The sequence below is a fragment of the Poecilia mexicana genome, unplaced genomic scaffold, assembly GCF_051168715.1.
Source record: "Poecilia mexicana isolate PSO_F unplaced genomic scaffold, ASM5116871v1 scaffold_12, whole genome shotgun sequence".
In the NCBI taxonomy this organism is placed as follows: Eukaryota; Metazoa; Chordata; class Actinopteri; order Cyprinodontiformes; family Poeciliidae; genus Poecilia; species Poecilia mexicana.
Window position 1 is genome coordinate 2,064,448 of NW_028263381.1, and position 22,424 is coordinate 2,086,871.

General features: G+C 39.6%; 1 protein-coding gene and 1 long non-coding RNA gene across 9 annotated transcripts in view; both read right to left on the reverse strand.

Annotated features, from left to right (window-relative positions):
• Positions 1-145: 145 nt before the first annotated feature.
• LOC148155938 (uncharacterized) lies at positions 146-2,595 on the reverse strand. Of its 3 annotated transcripts, none has more exons than XR_015764812.1 (6): positions 2,306-2,595; positions 1,191-1,279; positions 984-1,101; positions 740-807; positions 552-667; positions 146-452 (listed from the first exon to the last, which is right to left on the reverse strand). It is a non-coding gene; the product is annotated as an uncharacterized LOC148155938 (long non-coding RNA). The 3 variants fall into 3 exon arrangements; XR_015764810.1 differs by lacking the exon at positions 2,306-2,595 and adding an exon at positions 1,891-2,255 and having other exon boundaries at positions 1,191-1,300; XR_015764811.1 differs by lacking the exon at positions 2,306-2,595 and adding an exon at positions 1,891-2,254.
• Positions 2,596-12,922: 10,327 nt separating this feature from the next.
• The window catches only part of mctp1b (multiple C2 domains, transmembrane 1b), a 35,630-nt gene continuing 26,128 nt past the window's right edge, over positions 12,923-22,424 (reverse strand). For 3 of the 6 annotated variants that reach the window (XM_015000651.2, XM_015000649.2, XM_088010730.1), the window contains 15 exons: positions 21,417-21,584; positions 20,961-21,091; positions 20,594-20,780; positions 20,172-20,265; positions 19,968-20,070; positions 19,477-19,579; positions 18,642-18,743; positions 18,453-18,527; positions 17,582-17,701; positions 17,368-17,478; positions 17,226-17,279; positions 16,179-16,288; positions 14,341-14,450; positions 13,469-13,566; positions 12,923-13,289 (listed from right to left, as the gene is read on the reverse strand). In XM_015000651.2, coding sequence (XP_014856137.2) covers positions 13,218-13,289; positions 13,469-13,566; positions 14,341-14,450; positions 16,179-16,288; positions 17,226-17,279; positions 17,368-17,478; positions 17,582-17,701; positions 18,453-18,527; positions 18,642-18,743; positions 19,477-19,579; positions 19,968-20,070; positions 20,172-20,265; positions 20,594-20,780; positions 20,961-21,091; positions 21,417-21,584 — 1,638 coding nt within the window. In that variant the 3' untranslated portion in view covers positions 12,923-13,217. Of the gene's footprint in view, positions 13,290-13,468; positions 13,567-14,337; positions 14,451-16,178; positions 16,289-17,225; positions 17,280-17,367; positions 17,479-17,581; positions 17,725-18,452; positions 18,528-18,641; positions 18,744-19,476; positions 19,580-19,967; positions 20,071-20,171; positions 20,266-20,593; positions 20,781-20,960; positions 21,092-21,416; positions 21,585-22,424 lie in introns of those variants that run through there. The other 3 variants (XM_015000652.2, XM_015000650.2, XM_088010729.1) reach the window with 2 other exon arrangements.

Here is a 22,424-nt window from a genome sequence, read left to right on the forward strand (position 1 = left end):
TTAAATTGACTTGTTTAAATTGGTTAAACTGACCCAAAATTGGGTTGAAATTCATAACCCAACACAAGGGTTATTATACCACTATAGTTGGGTTAAAAAAAATTATTTTAAATTTCACTATATAAAAACAGGATTAAAAGACATATGAATTTAAAGCTTCTTTTATTTCCACATGATACATATATAGAGCCAGCAATTTCATTTACAAAAGTTACAAAACATAAGTAGTTAAATCACTTCAATTCATTTGGCTACAACTCCAGAAGTATCTGTTACTCCATATCAGAAAACATTTAATGAAAAAAAGTCTGTTTTAAAGCAAACTACAAGTAAACCTTTCAGCCATTAAACAAGGAGCATTTTTAACGACACTTTAGCATTTTGCCTGTCTCCCTGCATGAGGACATACAGGTTGTCACATTTTGTAGATGCACCACCAGGTTTGTCCCAACCTGATGGAGAGAGAAGACAGAAAATAACAGGCCATTAGTGATGAACTTATATAAACAGCAAACAATTTGAGCATGATTCAGAGATGAATGTTGACTTACAGGCTGGATATCAATGAAACCCTCTGAACTTCCAGGTTGATGGATCTGAAACTCTTCTCCCAAATGTGTAAGTAGGGAGGAGCACTGGCAGCAGCTGCAGGGCTACATCATCTTGTCTGCATGGGAAACAAGCTTGTGTTAAAATGTTAAATGTTAACAGTTTATAAACATCTCTTGAGCTTCAATACCTTAAGGGAGAAAATTCATGTTGTTGAGAAGACGGCCGCTCCTTTCTCTTCTTGGCCATACAAAAGATCTTCGTTGAGAACAAGAGAGAGAAGCACAAAAACAGGCCTTTAGTGAATTTAAAGGTAAAGGGCTACATTCTCAAAAACTAATTTCTGACTGATTCTAGTTTAACACAAAACCTCACTATTGAATGTGATGCACTTAAACAATCTGAGCATTATTCAGAGATGAAGGTTGACTTACAGGCTGGATATCAATGAAAACATCTGAATTTCCAGGTTGATGGATCTGAAACTTCTCCCAAATTAGTAAGGTGGAGCAGGAAGGGGTACTGGCAGCAGCTGCAGGACTACATCATCTTCTGTATCAAACATAAGTTAGTGTTAAAATGTTACAGTAACTAAAAAGCATGACAACATTTTAGAGAACATTTCTTCTGAGCTTCAATACCTTGAGGGAGCAGACTCATGTTCTTGGTCATGCAGAAGGTCTTCGTTGAGAACGAGGAGTTTGGGTTTCGCTTAATTCTCCTGAAGATCCTGGATGTAAAATTACAAAATCTATCAGAAAAGACAAAATCACAAATCAAACTTTAATGACTGAATTAAATCTTATAGCTGTCTCAACTGCAAATAACTTGTAATTAGCCAGCAATTTCAAATGTTCAGAGTAATTTTATGTTCCTAAAAATAAATATAGCACTTAATAAAATAAAATGACATATAATTTAATTTAGAAGTAAAACTTAACACAAACTTAGTGCTGAATAACTTTCAGCACCAACTTTAAATAAATGTATTTGTAATTAATACCGTAGTAACAATAATAATAAAATGAGCAAACATTAACATTAGATATTGTCTTAGTTTTGCTTTTAATTCGTTGCCTAAAACCAGCGGGAGTTTGAAAGCAATGTGCCGGGAGACGGTCGTTCTCTCTCGGCTTAACGAGCCGCTCCGCCCGGTCAACTGACAGAGGGCGAGACGAGCCGGCGGCTGGAGGGGAGCGATAAGTGCGAACACGTCCGAGCATGTTTGTAATTAAGCTATATGTTAATAAACCGAGCGCATAATTCAGGTTTACACAACTAATTTATCGCCTAATAACTTTGCAAAAGTTATTTTATTTTCAAAAAGCATAATATACCCACATTATTAAAGCTCTGCTCGCTCTCCTCCGCCATTACTGCTGGTGTTCGAACACGTAGCCTCAGCCCGCTAAGGATGCGCGCGCATATTGCAAAAATCAGGGGACAAACCGTCAACTACCTTTTCTTTTAAAACTAAATCGATTTTTAAAAATTTGACTATGTTAAGTTACGGACAAATATGATTGAGGTTATATTAAAAACTGAATTTAATTTACTTGACAAATTGTGCCCTTCCCCTTCATCTATTTTTTCCCCAACATCCGTATTGTAGCAACACCGAAGCTCTTTGTCAGAGGAACCTGCCATAATAAACATTTCAAATAACCATAAAAATAAATATCAAACATGTTTGAAATAAATTCAATTTATGTATAAAATTCTATAAACGTTGAAACTTTATCTTCTTTTTACTTACCATGTCTTATTTCAAAGTAGAGGAGAAGTCCGTTATGCAATGTTCACAGTCATGTTGAAAATGGAGGCTTGTGAAGAGGGGCGTGGCTTCTTCCAAGTTTCATCTTTAACCCAACCGTTTGGGTAAATCTACCCACCCAACTCCTGGCCCAACAGAAGTGTGCAAGATGTAGACTTCCGATAAATTTCTGACCCAACTCATGAGTTATGAATTTTGACCCAATATTTGGTCAAACTAACCCAACCTATGACCCAACAGCTTCAACCCAGAAATTGGGTTATGAAAATAACCCAGCATTTTTTACTGTGTAGCGATACAATAAAGTAAATACAAACAAGCTGTGTTATAAAACAATATTTTCACCTACTAAGTTTTAAAAAGCTATCTAAACAATATTATCCATATGTGAAAATTTATAAAACCTGATATTTTTCTTGATCCAGTGTTGGGTGAGTCTTTTAAATCTGTGGAGTTTTGGACAAGTCTGCTGTGGATTATTAAAATTGAATTGAATTGTTAATGTATTTTAGTTCAAAACTTTTCAAATGGGATTAGAATCTCCAGAAAACTGTCTATAACTTTGTTTCTCATCTGTTCTTACATGACCTTAATCCAGGGCATGATGAGTTACTCTTTAAGATCTTTCAGCTCTTCATGTCTACTTTGTGAAGGTCTAGATCTAAGTTGAGATTTTTAATCTATTTCATATTACAGTGGGTTTTCCTGCGGTTCAGCAGCTGCTATGCTTTCTTATGGATTTGTGTTACAGTAATTTAGAAGCTGTCAGCAGGAAGAAAGAATTTCATATCTTTATGAGCTGCCTCAGTCAATTAATCTCCTGACCACTATGACTGGATCACTGCACTGATCAATCCTTGTCTGGTTCATGCCCTCAGTCCAAACACAGAGACACTCATTTCAGATAGAGTGAGTTAATCTGCGCTTGAGGAGGAATCGGCATGGCCGAAGATGAGCAAACAGGATGATTCTTTACTTTATTTATGCCTTCTGTAAGCTCAGAGACACAGGGAAAACTCTCCATCACTCTCCAGGAAAATGAGCTGCTTGTGTAACTCTGACTGCAAGAGTGACACAATTATCAGACTCAACTACTTATTAAATAAATATGAAATCAGGATAAAAATAAGTACACATTTACTGCTTCCATAAGGTTGAAAGATGTTCATAGCTGTAGAGTTCATCAACCATTTTTAAACAATTTGAGACCCATCATATTGAGAAAAAGATTATTTCCCACCATTAAGAAAAATCTGAGTCTTCCAAAGATCTCATGACTGGATGGGCCAGGAAATGGGCCATAAAGAGAAACAGCACAATGCTCAGTCAGTTCACTATAGAAGACTGAATAACTGTTGCTTGGCTTAAGTTTCACATGTTTGAATCTGACTAGCCTGCAAAGGATTGTTGAACAAAGACCTTATGATAACTGAGACTAAGGTAGAGATGTTTGAAATGTGCACAGTGACACATTTAGAGAAAGCAAAGCAACTTATTAGCACAAATATTTTGTCAGCTTTATGTAAACACAGTGGTGGAAAACTGATGATTTGTATGTTTTGCAGCCACAAGAACAGACCAGAATGCAGTCAGTGAGTTGACCATAAACTCCATTGTATAATTAATTAATCCATTCATGAATTTATTCCATCCATCCATCCATCCATCCATCCATCCATCCATCCATCCATCCATCCATCCATCCATCCATCCATCCATCCATCCATCCACACATACATACACATTCTTCTGCTTTTCTGGAGACCCAGACTTCCCTCTCCCCAACCACATGTTCCAGCTCCTCTGGGGGAATCCCAAGGAGTTTCCAGTCCAGCCAGGAAACTGTCCTTCCAGCGTGTCCTGGGTCTTCCTCTGGAATACCTCACCAGAGGGGCGTCCAGGATGGGGGCTCAGGCCTGAGCCACCTCAATTGACTTCTCTCGACATGAAGGGGCAGCGGCTCTGCTCTGAGTCCCTCCTGGATGACTGAGCTTCTCACCCTATCTCTAAGGGAGAGACCAGACACCCTACAGAGAAAAGTCATTTCGGCCGCTTGTGTCCATGATCTCATCCATTTGGTCATGACCCAAAGCTCATGACCATAGATGAGGGTAGGAACGTAGATCGACCAGAAAATCAAGAGCTTTGCTTTTTGACTCAGCTCTCTCTTTACCGGTACAACGCTTGCTTCACTGCAGACCCTGCATCAATCTGCCTGTCTATCTCCAGCTCCATTTTTCACTAATACGTGAACAAGACTCCGATATACCTCAACTCCTCCACTTGAGCCATGACTTCCCCTCCGACCAAGATGGGGCACCTACACTTTTCCGGCTCAAGAATTTGGTCCCCGGTTTAGAATGTCCTAGTCAAATTCCAATTCTTAATTTTACTGACATAATGAGGACATTAAGAAAGATCAGAGAAATGAATGTCAGTGAATCTTTTTGGTCTAAATGTGAGTGGATCAATATGAATCCACAGAAATTTGACGTTACTACAACCAAAGGTTCTACAAGATGCTGAACAATCAGGTGTACTTACTTAACTTTTCCGTAAAAACTGAATTATTTTTGGCTTCTCTATGCAATGGAAGTATGGCACCTATGTTGTTGCACACTTGCACAATCATCTACATCTTTAGTTGAGCTGTAGATGATTTTAGAACCTGATCTGATAATATAACAAATGGAGGGTGAACCTTTCCCCATGACTGTTCAGCAAGGTAAAAAAATAACTCTATCACTATCAGAATGTTTATAACCAAAGGATTCTTCACTATGATCAGTCAGGCTTAATAACCAAACTAACCAACCATGACCAACAGAGGGCACAGCAGTAGACAGAGGGACGTCAAAATAACGTCTGAACGAATGAAAATAAAGAGAGAAAACATCATGTCCAAGGTTGGGCCTGGAGTTAGGAGAATATCTAACCCCGCTCTCTTCCAGCCTCCTTTCTGCTGTCCGTGTTGGTCGCTGATAAGTGAGTGCTCTGTAATGACATTTCCCGTCTGTACTGTGGCCTAGCCAAAGTCGCTGCTGCAGAAGTGCAACCGGCAGCTGCAGAGCAGTTCCCTTTGCATTGTGAACAGATTTATACCGAGGTGAAACGTTTTTTTTACCATCATGTTCTGATCATTGAAAGGGAACAAAAGTTCCAACCAGAGGAACCCAGTTTAAACCAGAAAAAACACTTAAACTGAGACATTAGCTTTAGATGAATTACATCACAAAATCTGCATAAAGTCTTTATTGACCTGCTTTACTGTAGTTTGAAAATATGAAATGATGTAGAAATCAATGTTAGTAAGAAATAGATAAATAGAGAGTTCCTATACAGCATCAGAGTTGTCTGATGCTGTATAGGAACATTTCAGGTGCTCAGCAGTTTGACACCAGCTCCTGATTTTCTTACTCATGATATTTTGTGTATTTTCTCTGGGGGACAGATGTGAACGGCAGACAAGCTGATCAGGAACACTCCCTGCAGTAAGCTGGTCAATCAGTTCTGACTTTACAGTTCTAAAATATGCAGGTCATGGGTAGTTCAAAAGCATGTTGACGGAAGGGGTCAAAGGGACGGGTGACTGGGTGTGAGGATGGTAATCTGGGTAGTCTTACTGACCACGGTTTGGGAGGAGACTCATCGTATGGAACGACTTTCCCTCCTGCAACAAGGAGGAGTGCATAAAGATGAAGGATGAGTCGAGGAAATAGGGAAAAGTGTGAGAGTGATAGGAGAGGAGAGTTGAGGTGAGGATTAGTGGAGGGTGAGGTTGAAGGAGTGACGGGCTGTGAAGGATGAGTCAACTGGGTATGAGTAGACTGCTGGACAAATGGTTGCTGCTCCCAAACTTAAGATAACATATTAACTTTATCTTCAATTCAATTCAAATTTACTTTTTTAATCTCAAAGGGAAATTAATTGTTGTAATTGAAACTAATTCAAGATTCCTCACTTATTCTAATCCTATAGCCTGGTAATTTTCCTTCCTGTGCAAATCCACTCGATTAAAATCTCTCTTCACAGACATTGTGAACTTTCTTCCCTTTGCTTGGATTTCTCTGGTAGATTTTCTACCGGAGGAGTTGTGAATAACGACATTGATTTCCTGCGCTATTTTATTGTTGCAGTCTGCCTGTAGTTGTAGCAATGGCAGCAGAAGAAGTGATCGAAGTCATTTGGTCCATGATGTTAATCAATAATAATGAATTAACGTCAACAGTCACCTTGTTCAGATCAGCACTTCTCTCTTTGCAGTGGAGAATGGTTGATTACAATCCAGGCAACTTCCAGTAGGCCATAGCGTCAAACTGGATCATTACATATGTCACAGTCAATGTTAGTAACAGGGTAACATTTCAAACTTTAACAGAGTTCATGCCTCCAGGAAGCAATCATTTCTCAATAGTCGAGGGTCCAGACCCTGTGGATGAAGCAAAGGGAGGTGAACTCTACCCCTGGCTTATGGATACTTTCTCAAAATGTTGCCTTTTACTAAACTTTACTCAACTAGAACCTTAACTTAGGCATATTGGAACCAATTCCATTGATACTGATGAATCCCATAACTTCACAGACTGCAGGTCATTAACTGTTCCTCGTTTTCAGGGACTGCGTGGTTGAAAAGCATTTCCTGCTTTCGCCTCAAAGCAACAATGTATATGAGCCAGTTGTGCTGGCGACTTACTGAGTGGAGTCCAGCTTCCTCCCACAATCCAAAAATATACATGTTAGCTTAACCAGAGACAGTCGGCCCCATGGGACTCTGAGTTGCCCTGTGATGGACTGGTGACCTACTACCTACAGGGTGTACCCTGCCTCTCACTCAGAGGTAAGACATCAGTACCCTGTGCCACACGGGTTCTGGAAATGACTAATCCTTGGTGAACAGTGATGTAGCTGTTAGCATCAGGCCATTGTTTCCCTGTCCAATCTGAGATGAGTTCAGTCCCAGAGAACTGGGAGAGGTTTCTGCTCAGTCAGCTCCCTGAAAGAATTTCAGCCAGCTGTAAGACTGTTGCGTAGGTCAAGATTTGTAAAAAAGTTCCAAACATGTGGCAACAATTCTGTGAAAAAAAAAAAAGAATTCCCTGTTTCACAGTCCTCCTGTTTTTCCTGTTTCGTCCCACATATTGTAACCTGCAATACTAGACAAAGATCATCTGAGTAGATACAAAATGCAATTTCCAAATAATGTTTTAGTTTATTAAAGTTGTACTATGGAACTTTTATAAGAATATATTTTACATATCTGATAAAACTGTCACCATGCCGTGACAGTTTGTTATGAGACAGATAATCTGTGAAATGATCGATCATCTCTTCTTCCATCTGGTTACATGGGAGAAAGTTTAAAACAAACAAAAACTTGTGCTGACGATTTAGTAGCTCCTGGTCACAACTTGCCATAATTTAATTGTTTCCACAAGTTGTTGCCACAATTTCTAATTGTTTTCTCTCCTGTGTCACTAGAAGTGTTCCATACTGAGCTACTATTGCCAATCCCGACCAAAAACAACCCATCACAGCCAGGAGGGTCTTAGCACTGCTGTCAATCAATCTAAATGTGCTACTAGAGTGGAGAAACAACTGACATGTACACACTTCTCCAAAAAAGAAAAGAAAAAGACTAAATCAGTATTTGTTTAAGAAACATGCATCTGTTTTCATGTAGCTTTACAAATCTTTAGATAATAACTTTGTGACTGAAACCGCCAGAGTAAATTTGATGAAAGGGTTTGGAAAGGCGTGTGTTAGGTTCCGCAGACTGTTAATGGCGTCTGGTGACTTTCCCTGTTGTCTGGATCCAGACGTGCTGGTTGAACAGGAGCCGGTCCGCTCAGCAAACATGCTGAACTTGAAATCGGATCTCTGTTAGCTGAAGTTATACACAGTACAGTACACAGCAACAATAGTTTTTATACATGAAAAAAACAATAAAAAGATACAAGCACCTAGATACACCTGTGTATGTACATGTCTACATATACACATACATATGCTCTGGTAGGTATGTACCTATAAACACATACATAACTTTATGTGTGCTGCATCCAGCTTGAGGGAAGTTTTTTTTTATTTTCTCAGTTTTAGATCTCATTGACCTCTGATTATGACATCGAGCAACTGAAATTGTTTTGGTTTAAATGGAAGACAAATCCTGCCAAAATGACCAATAACTAGAAATAAATACATGTCTTGATAATGTAAATAGTGTGGCAAATATTGCAACCTAAGAAAAGAACTTTGCAAACATATGTGATTGTACAATGTGATACAAAGTAATTGTTTATCGTTTTCAGCAGTATTAATGTAACATCACCATTCCTTCATTTTTTTCTCCAACATTATTGTTTTTATTAGCTTTTATTTTCAATAATTTTTTTCTCAATTTTTTTCATATTCAATATTTAATTAGCGCAATATTTTTATTGTTGTGACAATCAAATCAGTTATTTCCCCTATATTCTGCTCTTAATATTTTTAGATATTAAAAATTTTATATTTAATATTTTTAAATCACATTGATTTTTTTTCTCCTCTATTTCCTTTCCATTTTCTCCCCAGTTTTAAATTGACATTTGTGCGATTTTTATCATGTAAATGGAGGAAGAAAAAACAATGTTGGCTTACTGTATAAAGCTTACTGTGTGTGTAGGTGTGTGTGTGTGTGTGTGTGTGTAAGGGTAAAGTGAGATATGACAGAGACAGGAATACTGAGCAGTGCGGTTCCAGATCTAGACTCCAACCAGTCCTGGTTCCATTTCAGCTCTATGCTCAACAAAACTAATGCTAATGACGCCACCTGCTGGCCAACGTTTCAACACACAGCCCGGAGGCAGGGGGCCTCTTTTTAATTCATTGTAGTCATATTTCTTTATAGGGGAAGCTTTATATTTGTTGACTCTATGAAGGCCATACTTTTTTTTATAAAAAAAAAAAAACACATCGTAAAAACCCCATTCATGAGGACCTTTAGCTGTGTGTGGAACTGTGTGTATCTGATTTATTTTTGCTTTATTTGCTGACTGGCTGACCCAGGATAGACCTGCAAACTCACATCTTTGAAGTGCTGCTGTTGAGTCCCTTTAGGAAACTGAGTAAGAATTCAGTAGAAGCTGCAGTCAGGCTGTCAAACTCAACCAGCTGGTGAGAGTCCAGCCGTCTGCCATCATCCTGCTGAAATAACCCAGTAAAGTTGTTTCCTCAGTGGGATTATAAGCGGCGGCAGCAGCAATGCCTCACCTCCTACACAGAGACATGAGTCAAAACAACAAGCTTATCTATCATCTGTGGCCTGGAAAACTTTTCTCCTGCTTATTTTCATGTCCAGCATCTCCTGTGGAGGCAATGAGCAACAGAAAGTTGCTGTTGACCTCTGTTACCTGATGACACTGAAGTTGGTGTCTGATTCACAGCGTCCACTATCTGGTGCTAAAGATTCATTTCAGTGAAGTTTGTTTTAAATAGTCCAAACTGCATTTGGGTATTTCTAAATCAAAATATTCATTACTTAGACTGTTCAGAATCTGGATAGTAGCTAGCTATGAGTAGCTAGTTAAACTCAACCAGCTGCTGACAGCAGCTAGCTATGTGTGTGGAATTGACTTCTTTGACCTAGTTAAAAAAGTCAGTTCCACTTGTTGCACAAATTTTTGCTTGTGCAGTAAAGACTCTCTCAGGAAACACCACTGACATTACCTGGATGACTTTTTGTCATATTTAACATGAAGAACACGAAGCCTTTGTGGTTTAATTCTTTCTAGATTTTTACAATTAATATTCATTTGGACTTCCTGTAATGCATATTTAGCAGCAGTCAGCTCTACTTTCGGTTGCGTTTGGTTGACGTTTTTATATCAACTTCACTTTTCACCTCAGAACCGACTGAATCTGGAATCTTCTAGAACAGTCTGACCTCAGTGATTTCCCAACATCAAATTCCCTCCTAAAAATCCTGCATCGTGTTCACAAAGTTCTGCCTCATTTATTTGCTTATGTAAGACATGAAAAGCCACACACATCTGTGAAGAAATATATTTTCTCAGAGAAAGAAGTCAAAAACAGATCAATACAACAGTGAGGACTCGTCGGGGGAGTTAACAGTACGTCGGATCAATAATCATAGCTTTTACGCACATTTAGTGTTCATAAATGCACTTGTATAGTTTAGGATCAATCATGCAAAACACTTACAGACAGCAGCTTCCACATACATGCAGGTCATTGCATCCCAAAGTTAAAAAGACAAAGACGGAGATGCTGAGAGGAAGACAGCGATAGAACAGGATCAACAAAGTGAGGAGAGTTAGTAAAACAAAGAGCAGCGGGGGAAAAAAAATCTTAAAAAAAGGAACACAAAGAGGGTTAAATAAGGTCTTAATGCTTCTTTTTCTTTGGTTGTCAGACATCAGTGCTCATAGATATGAACACTGACATCTGTTGAAAGAGCTTTCATCTGAAGCTGCTGATTCCTAGCAGTTGTAAACACTAAGAGGAGGTCAGCTCCAAATGTCTGACCGCTGCAAGATATTAGCTGCTTTTCCACCCAAAGCATTAAACAGATGCTGAGATATGAATATGTGTGATTCAGATATGAGTGGCTGCATTAACTGTGTTCTTTTTACAGAACAGGCTTAGGAAAAGTTACAAAGTTACACAAGGCTGGAAAAATATCCACCTTATGAGAAAATCACCAAACTATTGTTCTCAGAATTTAGATCAACATTTTTGTTCAAAACTGATTCAGTTTATGTTTGTTTGGTTTACAACAGGCAGGAAATATGGAATACTTTTGGAGGATGTTCAGTTAGTTTATTTTTTGTCTTGATTTAAATTTTTTTTTTTTTTGCTAATTTATGGAAAAGAATAAAAATGTCTTTTTTTTTTTTTTACCAGCTGAGTAAAACACACCTAAATAAAACATATCCAGGTGTGTGATGTGTTTTCCACCTCACTTCCACATCAAGACAAAATGATGGAGACATCCAATAATTTGCAGTTGAAAGAAACAAGATAAGAAAAAGTCTAATTGGACAAATGTTGCAAACCTTAAATAACGGTCATTAAATACTTTAAAAACTTTGATAAAATTGCATTGATAGTTAACTGTTTTTTATTTCCTTTAATCTGGTAACAAGTGTAAGGAAGAGGACATTTCATTTGTTTTTGCAACATTTTGCAGGTAGAAATATTTAGAAGTTGAATACATTTCATGCTATGTCTCATTTTTTTTCCTTTTTTTTGTTTTGCTGTAGATTAAAACAGACTGAAAAGCAATCCCATCGATTGTGTTTGTGCAGCAAAGACAGGAACTGTAGATGTTATTTTTGCTCCTTAAACCACCCAGATTTGTATTAGTGACTGAAAAGTATTAAAAATAAAATCTGTGACAAGTTGAGCAGTTGAAACTGTCATATTTTAACTCTTCACTCAGAACTGCAGAGAAAATCACCTGCCAAAAAAACCCTGAAATGTTTTCTTATAACAGTTGGAATGACGGCTGATCAGGTGGATCTGTCCTCAAATTTGTTAAGATCTAAAAAGGAAAATGTTTGTGCTGCTGTGAAAGAAAGAAATCCTCATAGCAGTAGAAGATCAACGGCTTCAGCTTATTTAAAATAACTCAAACTGTTTTTCCAGCAGTGGGAGCAGATATTAACGGTTCAGACTTTACTGTTATATCTGCTGCAGTTTCAGATCTTGTTCCAAACCACTTCAGGAAAGAAGAACCCAGGAAATCTTCACAAAATCCAACTGACTTAGGTCCTGCATTGAGAAAGAAGTTTTGTTTTTGTTTTTTTCCAACACAGGAAACCTTCACCCGGCCCGGACAGCGAGAGGATCAGCAGACTGCAGGCTGTCAATTATCAATCTGCCAAGATGTCATTTTATCAACTTAACAAGTAGATAAAATGACTTACCAGGTAATTTTGTCTAGTTTCTGGTGCAAATATTTTAATACACTTAAAATAAGACAGAATAACTTACTGGTAACTTTTCAGTCAGATATAAGAGCTTGTTTTACACAATACCTTAATATTAATTTACAAGTACAAGTTCCACCAGCAAATTATTCTACCTATACAAAAACATTTTTCCCATGTTATAATGAAATAATCTGATAACAGACCAAGTACTTTTTCCATCGATATTAAGGAATTATTAACCTAAAACAGGATCCTGTGTCTTACTTGGAAGTTATTTTTGTCTTATTTCAATGAACATCTGAACATCTTAGCACACTTGAAATAACACTTACCAAAATTACTTGGTAAAATTTGTTTTAAAGCTGTTTTAAACTGGCAAACATCAGATAATAAAAGCTACAAACTGGAAGAAAAAACACTAACTGCTTATAACTGCTCATGTGAACCCCCACAGGAATATAAAAACCCATTTGAGTGGAGAAATCTCCAAAAAAAAAAAATTGTGTGAAAAAAAATGTACACAAAAACTTTTGTTCGCCTGACTGACGGGAAGAGAAAGAAGACCAGTGTGCGGAATAACAGCGGACCTTGTGGTGCTGGTTGAGGATATGGAACAGAATCAGCATGCAGCTCTGAGTTCAGACACAGCAACGACACGTTCAGGTCAGACGGTCAGAAGGACTCTGCTCCGGTTGCATGCGACAGCAGCACTGCATGCAGACGACACAGTCCTTTATTTCATCACTTTAACAACAAGAGTTGGGTTGTGTGGAGAGAAATAAATTAGATTAAAAAAAACACAACATCTTTTTCTTTCACATATTTAGAAAACAATTCAGTTCGGTAGCAACAAAATAAAAATCAGTAAATGTATCTTCGTCAGAATCAAATGTACAAGAGGACACGGTTAAGAAACCAGATATGAAATTACAATAAATGTACAGAGTTTCAGCTTCCAGCTAGCTGGGGTACGCCCGCCTGCGCTTGTTGGGGCTTTGTCCAGGATCAGCTCTCAGCTCTCTGTACTGCATCTGTCCATCAGCAGGCAGAGAGAGAGAGAGAGAGAGAGAGAGAGAGAGAGAGAGAGAGAGAGAGAGAGAGAGAGAGAGAGAGAGAGAGAGAGAGAGAGAGAGAGAGAGAACCAGCAGCACATTAATTCTGACATGTTCATCATGAGCCTTTCTGCTGCCAACATGGCCGCCGTACCCACCATTTGAACATCAGACGGAACTCTGGACAGGAAGTCCAGAAGCTCGTTGTTTTCGATCATGTATGGATCACGAAGCTTCTTAGTGAACTTGTTCACACCTGTAGAATTCAAATTAAAATTACTTTATTCATCTCAAAGGGAAATGAAATGTTGTAACTCATTTAAACTCTAAATCACTCCCCATGTCTACTCCTTCTGGCTGTGGGCAGGAGGGAGCAAACATGTAGGCCTGACACAATAATAAATTTTGCTGGACGATAAATTATCCCAGAAGTTATTGCTTTAAACAATATTATTGTTCTGAGACAATTTTTAAGTCATATAATGGTAATGGTATAATAATAATGCAAGAACACATTCTAAAAGACCAGTAAACTTTAACTTCTAATGAGTATTAACACTGGAACTGGAAGACTTCTTAAATATCCAAAATAAATCAACCAAACAACAAATAAAATGAATTTTGAAGTTATAAACAAAATTCCCCTCCAAAAAAAGACAAAAAACGATAAATCATGCCAATGGAAACTATTGATGTCATTTTAATTTAATGATTAATTGTGATTATTGTGACAGGCCTATAGACATGCTTCCAGTGTGTCATTTTTAAAACTGATTATTTTTTTAATAAGAATGATTCTTCTTTATAGTCATTTATTTTCTAAATAATTTTACCTACTTTTTTTTGTAATTAGTAAAATGACTTTTCGACTTTCTGATTTCAGTCAAACAATCTGAGCTTCTCACACCAGTTTGTTGGATTTTTGTCCCTTTCCTCCTGAGATCAGGCCGGTCTGAATGTGGCTTTGCTTTGTAGCCAATTTGGAGTGAATGACAGTTCATGGTAAAGCAGTGAGTGGATCGGGACTCACCCCAGGCAAGTACGAGGTATCGCAGTGGTATGAGGTAGAGCAGCAGTGTGGCCAGGCACAGGGCAGTGATGGCCAACCAGCTGAGGAAAGGCACTGTCCAGTTAAAGGTGCTGCAGGAGAGACAGAGGAGGAATGAATATGTGACCTGCTGTGTGAGAACGACTGCTGAAAGCTTTGAGTCTCCACAAATACAGTCACTCATACAAGCAGCTGTGTACCCAGGAGCAGAGTGGCATGATATCACAAAGTCTGATGATGACGGTACCAGGTGTGATATTGGCCCGTTTTCATCTTCCTTCTCTTTCTAATCTGTGCTTCCAACTCGGTGACCTTTAGTATTTTTGCCGATGTCATTTGTGTCTCATGTGACAACGATAAACATTGCAATAAGAACTATTTGTTACTATTTCTTTAGGCACCTGTATGATTATGACTGCATGGCATAAACACAAATACTGCTTTTAAAAAACATTCTGGTTATAATATGTTTTTTGAGGACACCAGTCACTTCAGTAAGTGAGAGTTATATTATTAGGCTGCTCTGCTCACAGTAGCTAGCTGTAATCATATTTTCACATGTGTTGACCCTGTCAATGAACAAACAGTGGAGAAAATAATAAAACTAACAATCCCAACAACATGGATGGTTTTTGGTTTTTTTAAAGCACAGATAAAGCAAAATCAAGAAATTTATCATGATAAACAATAAAATACAATATAATAAGGTCCTCTTTTCACCAACAATTATTGCTCGCCAATTAGTCTGTCATGAAGTGGTGAGTTAGTAGTGGTGAGAATGAACGCTGGGACCCAGATGATGATGATGATGATGATGATTTAATAAAGAGAGCTCAAAACAGTCCAATGCAGGCGGCACGGCAGAGAGAATAGCACACAGCTAATTACCAGTAGCAACTGATAGAGGACTGAAAAACGAGAGCTGACGCCGACACAGGACTTAACCAGTTCTACTGAGACGACTGACAGACGCTGACAAAGACGAGGACCAGACAAGAGACAAAGACAACAGGTGGGGTTAAATACACAGGGAGGGTAATCAGGTAACTAGACACACCTGGGAAGCAATCAACAGGGAAGACAGGAACAGGACTAAACACAGAAAACCTCAAGAATAACTACACAGAAAACACAGAACATAACATAGTCCTTTACAGCATGAATACTGCATAGTGATACTGCGATGATGACATCGTTACTCATGTGTCGGTGGAAACCCAGCCTATAAATGTTGTAAGTTGCAAGAAGCCGGCATGTTTAGAAGGAGATAAACATGAGATTATGACTGACATAGACAGTCACTGGAGTGACTGACAGAGGGCAAAGGTCAGCAGGAAGAGAGCAACAAGAAGCCACCATCCAGATCACAAAACTCCTTCTGGGAATGCAACAAAAATGTATTACTTTTATTGCTTTCAACTTAAAAAGGAGATATTTAGATGCTTCGTTCTGTGTGGATTTCACATTAAAGATGATTGGTGCCACAGTCTCCAGAGCAAACTCCAGACTTCCATGTCAATATCCACTTAAAGAGACTTCAATGGTTCAGAAATACACATCACATGATATATTTTTAATCTGGGGCATATAAATCCACTGTGACCTGGACCCAAACTTGGCCAAAAGTTAGCATAGCATACGGGAAAAACTAATATTTACAAAAAAATGACAACACTAAGCGACATGCGTAGTGAAGTGATGTTATCAGCTGTTCGTTACCTAACAACAAAACCTCAGGCCTGTCTCTATAAGCTCTTGGTTTGTTTCTGCTGTTTGGTTGTGAAGGACGACACAAACATGGCAACCTGCAGAGAACCTACTTCTTTAACCTCTCTCCAAACGATGCTACTTCATCCAGAGCGGTCTGTACGCTGATGAACACGTCCTGGATGGCATACAGTTTATCCATGAAGCCTTTGGGCTCAGAGTCCTGACAGGAGAGAGAAGTTTCCATAAGTTTTCAATATTTGACACTGTTTTGATAAAGTCTAGATATATATGCAGAGTTGGAATCTGTTCATTTCATTTAGGGGCGCCCAAACACATGGGCCAAAAATAATGTTTTTGTGCCTACTCAGCAAACAACTTAGTATGCAATGCTTTTGACAAATAATAAAGTAGGGATGTTTAAATTATTATACATTCGAAACTTTAAAATTGTTTTGCAGAAATCAAAATAAGACAATTTGCAAACTTTCCAGGTATGAATTTGGAAAAAAAACAAAACAAAAACAAAACAAAAACAAACAAATACAGACATTTTTAACCAGTGAAATCAAAACATAGGGAACTCTTACACAAAGTAAAAGCATATTTGGGTCCAGTTAAGTCAAATTTTTGAGTAAAAGTTACCGTATTGAATGCAAAAAGATGAATAATGTGTTGTTGTAAATGTCTTCTGTTGTGAGGAAATTTTACTTTGTGATCATTTTAAAAATACAGTTTCCATCTTTTTTATAAACAAAACAACTGATGAAAAATGAATAAATAAAGAAATAATGTTTCCACCGACATCAAACACCTTTGCATCATTCTTGAATTGAAATTGGGGGCCAGACAGAGTCAGTCCAGGGTCCACAAATGGCCCCCAGGGGACACATTGGACACCGCTGGTATAGATACATGGGTGCCTTTCATTAAAGGGGGCAGTATTGTGTATTCCAGGCACATATGATTCATAATTAAACACATAATTCAGTAACCATGTCACCTTCAGTTGTTGCCAACCAGTGACTCCAGCTTCATCACTAATGTGTCATAGCTTACATCAGAAGATGTTTCAGGACTTTATTTGGCTACATAGTCACTATCTAGGTAAACTACATCTATCGAAAGCAGAGGAATGACTTCCTGAATTAGAGCAGCACCTTTTCTTCCTTGTCCTCTTCATCATCCTCCCATTCAAACATGGCCTCCATGGACTGCAGAACAGAGAGAGACAGCTTCAGCAGGTGACTGGTCGGTAAAACACACACACACACCTGAACACAAATGAGTCTCAGTGCTCACCGTCTCCGCCGTCTCTCTGCCTGAAGAGAAGAAGTAGTTCCAGACCAGCAGCAGAACCAGGCCAAGTGGCAGCATGTAGAGCTCAAAGTTCCAGACCACCACCACGAACAGCTGGGAGCAGAGCACACACGGTGGGGAAACAGTCAGCTGTGTATGTGTGTGTGTGTGTGTGCGTGTGTGTGTGTGTGTGTGCGTGTTTGAGTGTTCTCCATACAATGAAAGCAGTGATGCTCCTCTGTGACGACTCCCACTCAAAGCAGCTGTTGATGTAGGTACCGTAGCTGAAGAGGACCATGATGCACCGCTTGACCCGGTTAAAGTTCTGCTGCAGCAGCTGGAAGGCAAAAGGTTTACCTGCTGTGAATATGACAACATAATAATACAGTTTGATTCAAATACACAATGGAGACGTTTGCTGATTAGTACAAACTCCACAAAGTCAAAACGTTTTATGTCTTATTATCATGGATTTGTTAGAGGCTTTCAAATAAAATGTGATTGGTTTCAACTAAGCTGCCTCCTGCTGGTGGAGGAGAGGTACTGTCGTGTTTTAGAGAATTTCTCTGTTTTTAAAAGCAGAGGATGCTTTTAAAAGCAGAGAAATATCAGTTTTAAAAAATATGTATATTGAAAAATCATAGCTCTTTTTTAAATTGTGGTGTTTTTTGCTTTTTGCAAATCACATGTGAATAAGTTTGTTCACATGACAACTCATTAAAAACACGCTGTGTCATCTTCCTCCAGCTACTTCCTGTGGTCTTCTTCTTCATGGTTTGTGTCAGTGGCGATGTCCCATGGCTCATCATTCATGTGATGCACTAGAAAGTGTTTCCATTTAAGTTTGGCAAAATAAACCAATTTCAATACAGCCAAAAAAAACAAAAAAAAAAAACACTTCATCCTACAACCAAAACCATTTATTGAATAATGAGAGTTTCCATTAAGCTATTTTATTTTTGAAATGTCAAAATGCACAAATATATGGTGAATGGAAATGCAGGAGTTATGAATCAAGGATCAGGACCGGACCTGAACCCAACAACAGTTGTCCTTTTATTTTTATGTAATTGCGTAACAATACACACCTGCTTGGAAACTTTTGGTTCTTCCTCGACGTATTTCTGTTCTGCAGGAACCACGGTCTTTAAAGCAGCCTTTATCTGAAGAAAAGCACATCAAGGAAAAACTTTAACACTCTGGACGGAACAGACTGCAGGATTCCTCCTCAGGATGTTTGTGTGAGCAGACATGCAGGAACGCAGCGTCACAATCACCGTGTTGTAGACGACTTCCATCTCCAGGTAGATGACTCCTTTGGTCGGGGCAGTGAGCTCCTTGTTTTTCAGCAGGTAGGCTTTCTGGACGCCGTTATGGATCTAAAACACACACAGACTGGATTACGAACCTAAAACACACACACTGAGTTACGAACCTAAAACACACACACTGAGTTACGAACCTAAAACACACACACTGAGTTACGAACCTAAAACACACACACTGACTTGGCTTACAGACTGCAAAACAGTTCAGCGGATTTCCAACAAGCACTGCAGGCTAAAGCTCACTTGGTTATCATGCTGTGTTTAGTCAAAGTGATCCAACAAGTCTTCAGGATAATGTTTGTATATAAAGTAAACCTAAAATATAAAACAGCTGGACATTAAATGTAATTATTCTGGATATCAGCAGGGACAAAGTTTAGTTTGTTTCCATTTTAAAAACCTCATGACTCACACATTCTAACAGAACTATGCTCTCATATGAAACTACAGCACCTCTGTGGTCAAGTTGCTCCTCATTTGCATTTTCTTAGCTATAATTTTATAGCAACAACAATAAACGTCTAAAATCCAGCTTTCTAGTTTGGAAAACGTCTGACATATCAGTACATATCAACTTTGGCCTTGATGGAAAATCTCTGTTATGCCTCAGAGATTTGCTAAAGCACATTGGTGAACAAACATCATTAAAAACACAGAAGCCATTAGTTCAAGTCCACTTCATGTTATCCATGCCTTGTGTTTGATCAGCCGAATGGGACCTTGTGTCTGTAACGAGACAGAATGAGGAACATTTCCAGGAGTCTGAACAACCTCTGATACTCACGTTCAAAAGAGGAATGGCCACTTTTCCCAGGAAGTCTGCACTCCTGTCTCTGTCTTCGTCAAACACCGACACCTCCAGGACCGAGTGAACATCTTTCACGTTGCTGTGCAGAGAGGAGACGTGAGGCCAGACTGAGCCAGAGTCAGAGTAACAAGCATTTTTGGGAAATTGAAGAAGTTATTCCAAATTTTGCTATTTTTATCAACCTTTTCTAACGAAACACTGTCTTCAAACCGCTTCAATAACAGATAGTCCAACTAGCTGTCCATCCTCTAAGCTAAACCAGCTACATTTTCTGCTTATATTCTGAAATTCAAACTTTAACTTGTGCTTTTTTGGTTTCCCCAGCCTGAAACATGTTCCAGCACCAACAACCCACAGCTCAGAATGACTCAGAGGGGCTTTTACAGCCTCTCAGTCCACTGGAGAAAACATTAACGGCCCCATAATGAAGAATTAGGAGGAAGATGCTGCAGCAAAATGTGACTCACAAGGTGAAGACTTTGTTCCACTCAGGGTTGAGATTCTTGTATATGGTATGTGTCTGCAGTCTGTCGTTATTCAGCTCCAATACGCAGAAAGGGTCACTTTTACCTGGAAAAAAAAAAGAGAGAGAGCAGTCAGATTAGAGAGTGTGTTTGGTGGCAGGTGGTTTCTGAGGAGAAACAGAAGAAGAAGTGAGGAGGCGCTGGTACCTGTGACGTCTGCGACCATCAGACCCTCGGCCCTCAGCACCTTCACCTGGACGATGCCCACGTCCCTCAGGTTGGACAACGACTTCCTCACACCCTGCGGCAAAAACATGTTTGTCTTGCAGTCTTTTGGATGGTAATTTTTCAGAGGCATCATAATCCACTTTAATTATGTTTCGGTTGAAAGAGTTTTTATTGTATATTTAAAATATCTTCCAGTTCCAGTGTTAAGTGATCTTTACTAAATTATTTTCTAGAGGAAGAGAGAACTTGCATTGTTATGCCACTATCAAATTTACTGCATCTCAGAAATCACTAGGATCAAAGTCATAGACTGGACAACAACTTATGATGTGTCATCATCACAGTCCTGGCTAACATAAGTATTGTTATATAGTGGATGTGAACGTCAGAAGGCCACTGACGTAACGTTTGAGGATCTCTCTGCGTTCCTCTGGGTCCTCCAGCGGCGTGAGGGACAGGTCGGCGATGGAGACCGCCGCCGACGCCGTCAGTGTGACCAGCAGCACCAGGACGCCCCGGGACTCCTCCAGCGGCAGCTCCAGGTGATGGGTCTTCTCTTTAGTCAGAGTGGAGAGGTCCAACTGGCAGCTGGAACAGGAGCAGACAGGAAGGAAACGGTTGGAGGTTCTGGTTCTACTGGATCACATCAACACCATGCTTATCTGCACTTCCTCAGCCTAGTCCTTCTTATGTTTGTAGATTTAAAAAGTGTTCATTGGGAGAAAAGTGGAGGCGAACACGGCGAGTAAAGCTAATTCTGGTTCTGACCGTCCGATGAAGTCGTCTCTCCTCCCTGTGTCTTTGTCCCACACTGTGATCTCCAGAACGCCTCCTGTTTCCTCATACAGATGAAGGTCAAATTGCTCCCTCCACTGAGGACTCAGGGTCTTCGACACCGTCTGCACACGCGCGCGCACGCACGCACGCACGCACGCACGCACGCACGCACGCACGCACGCACGCACGCACGCACGCACACACACACACACACACACACACACACACACACACACACACACACACACACACACACACACACACACACACACACACACACACACATTTCTTAATCCCCAAACTGGACTGAATGAAACTGGATTTCAGTTGAAACTGAACATTTTCTTATCATTCCTGAAGTCATTGATGCTCTAAATGGGCACCAGGTAAATGAGCTGCAGTGACTCCATGCTGTCTGGTTCCTAACAGATGTGCCATCTGACCCACCTTGCTCTTGTACTTCTGTGGCCCCAGCCTGAACTTGGCGTAGGGGTCGCTCAGGCCGTTGGGGTCCATGGGCGTCAGGTTGCGACCTTCGATCAGCGTGATGCTGACGATCCCTCGCCACAGCTGGGACTTCCGATGCACCTCAGTGAGACGCAATGACTGCTGCTGCTGATCCACACACACACACGCGCACACGCACGCACACACACACACAAAGGAATGTATTCATCTCAAAGCGAGGAATGAGACATGCAGGGCAAAGTGTTTACCCTTTCCTGATTTCCTAATTTTTTTGCCTGTTTTTCACACCAATCAAACCAATTTAGGAAAAGTCAAAGACAATTCAAGCAAACACAAAGTGCAGTTTTGAAATGAAGGTGTTTTTTATTATGGGAGAAAACAAATCCAAACCTACATGGCCCTGTGTGAACAGTGACTGTTCTCTAAACCTCATAACTGCATCACAGCAGCTGTAAACATGCAGCCAGAACTACCACCAAAAGGTGCAGATCAAACCAATGTCATGTATTAGAGTGGTCCAGTCAAAGTCCAGACCTAAAACTAACTGATTGATGTTCCACAGACACTGTTTATCCATTCATGCCAGAGCAAAGCAAAATGAGCAACAAAATAAAGCAAAAAAAAAATAAAACAGTAAATGGTGGAGTTACTACATTCAGACACAAGGGGGCTGAACACAGAAACACCACACACCTACTTCACAACTTGAAATTAGGCCTCTGTCTTTTTAAAAAGCTCTTGCTTTCTGTTTCTCCATTAAACCGTTAAGAAGTGACAAGCTCAGTGGACTTGCAGATCCACCAGGTGTTTGCTAATTGCTGTTGGCTAGTCTTTAGGAGCGGAGTGTGGGAGGAGCAGGGGGAGCAGTGCACCGTGAGGCGGAGGCTCAGCTGAGGTCTGCAGCTCTCAGGCGGAGCTCTGTGGATGTGGACGGTGTTTCGTGGGACCAAAGATTTATGCAACCCCAGAAATTAAAGGATTTCTCAA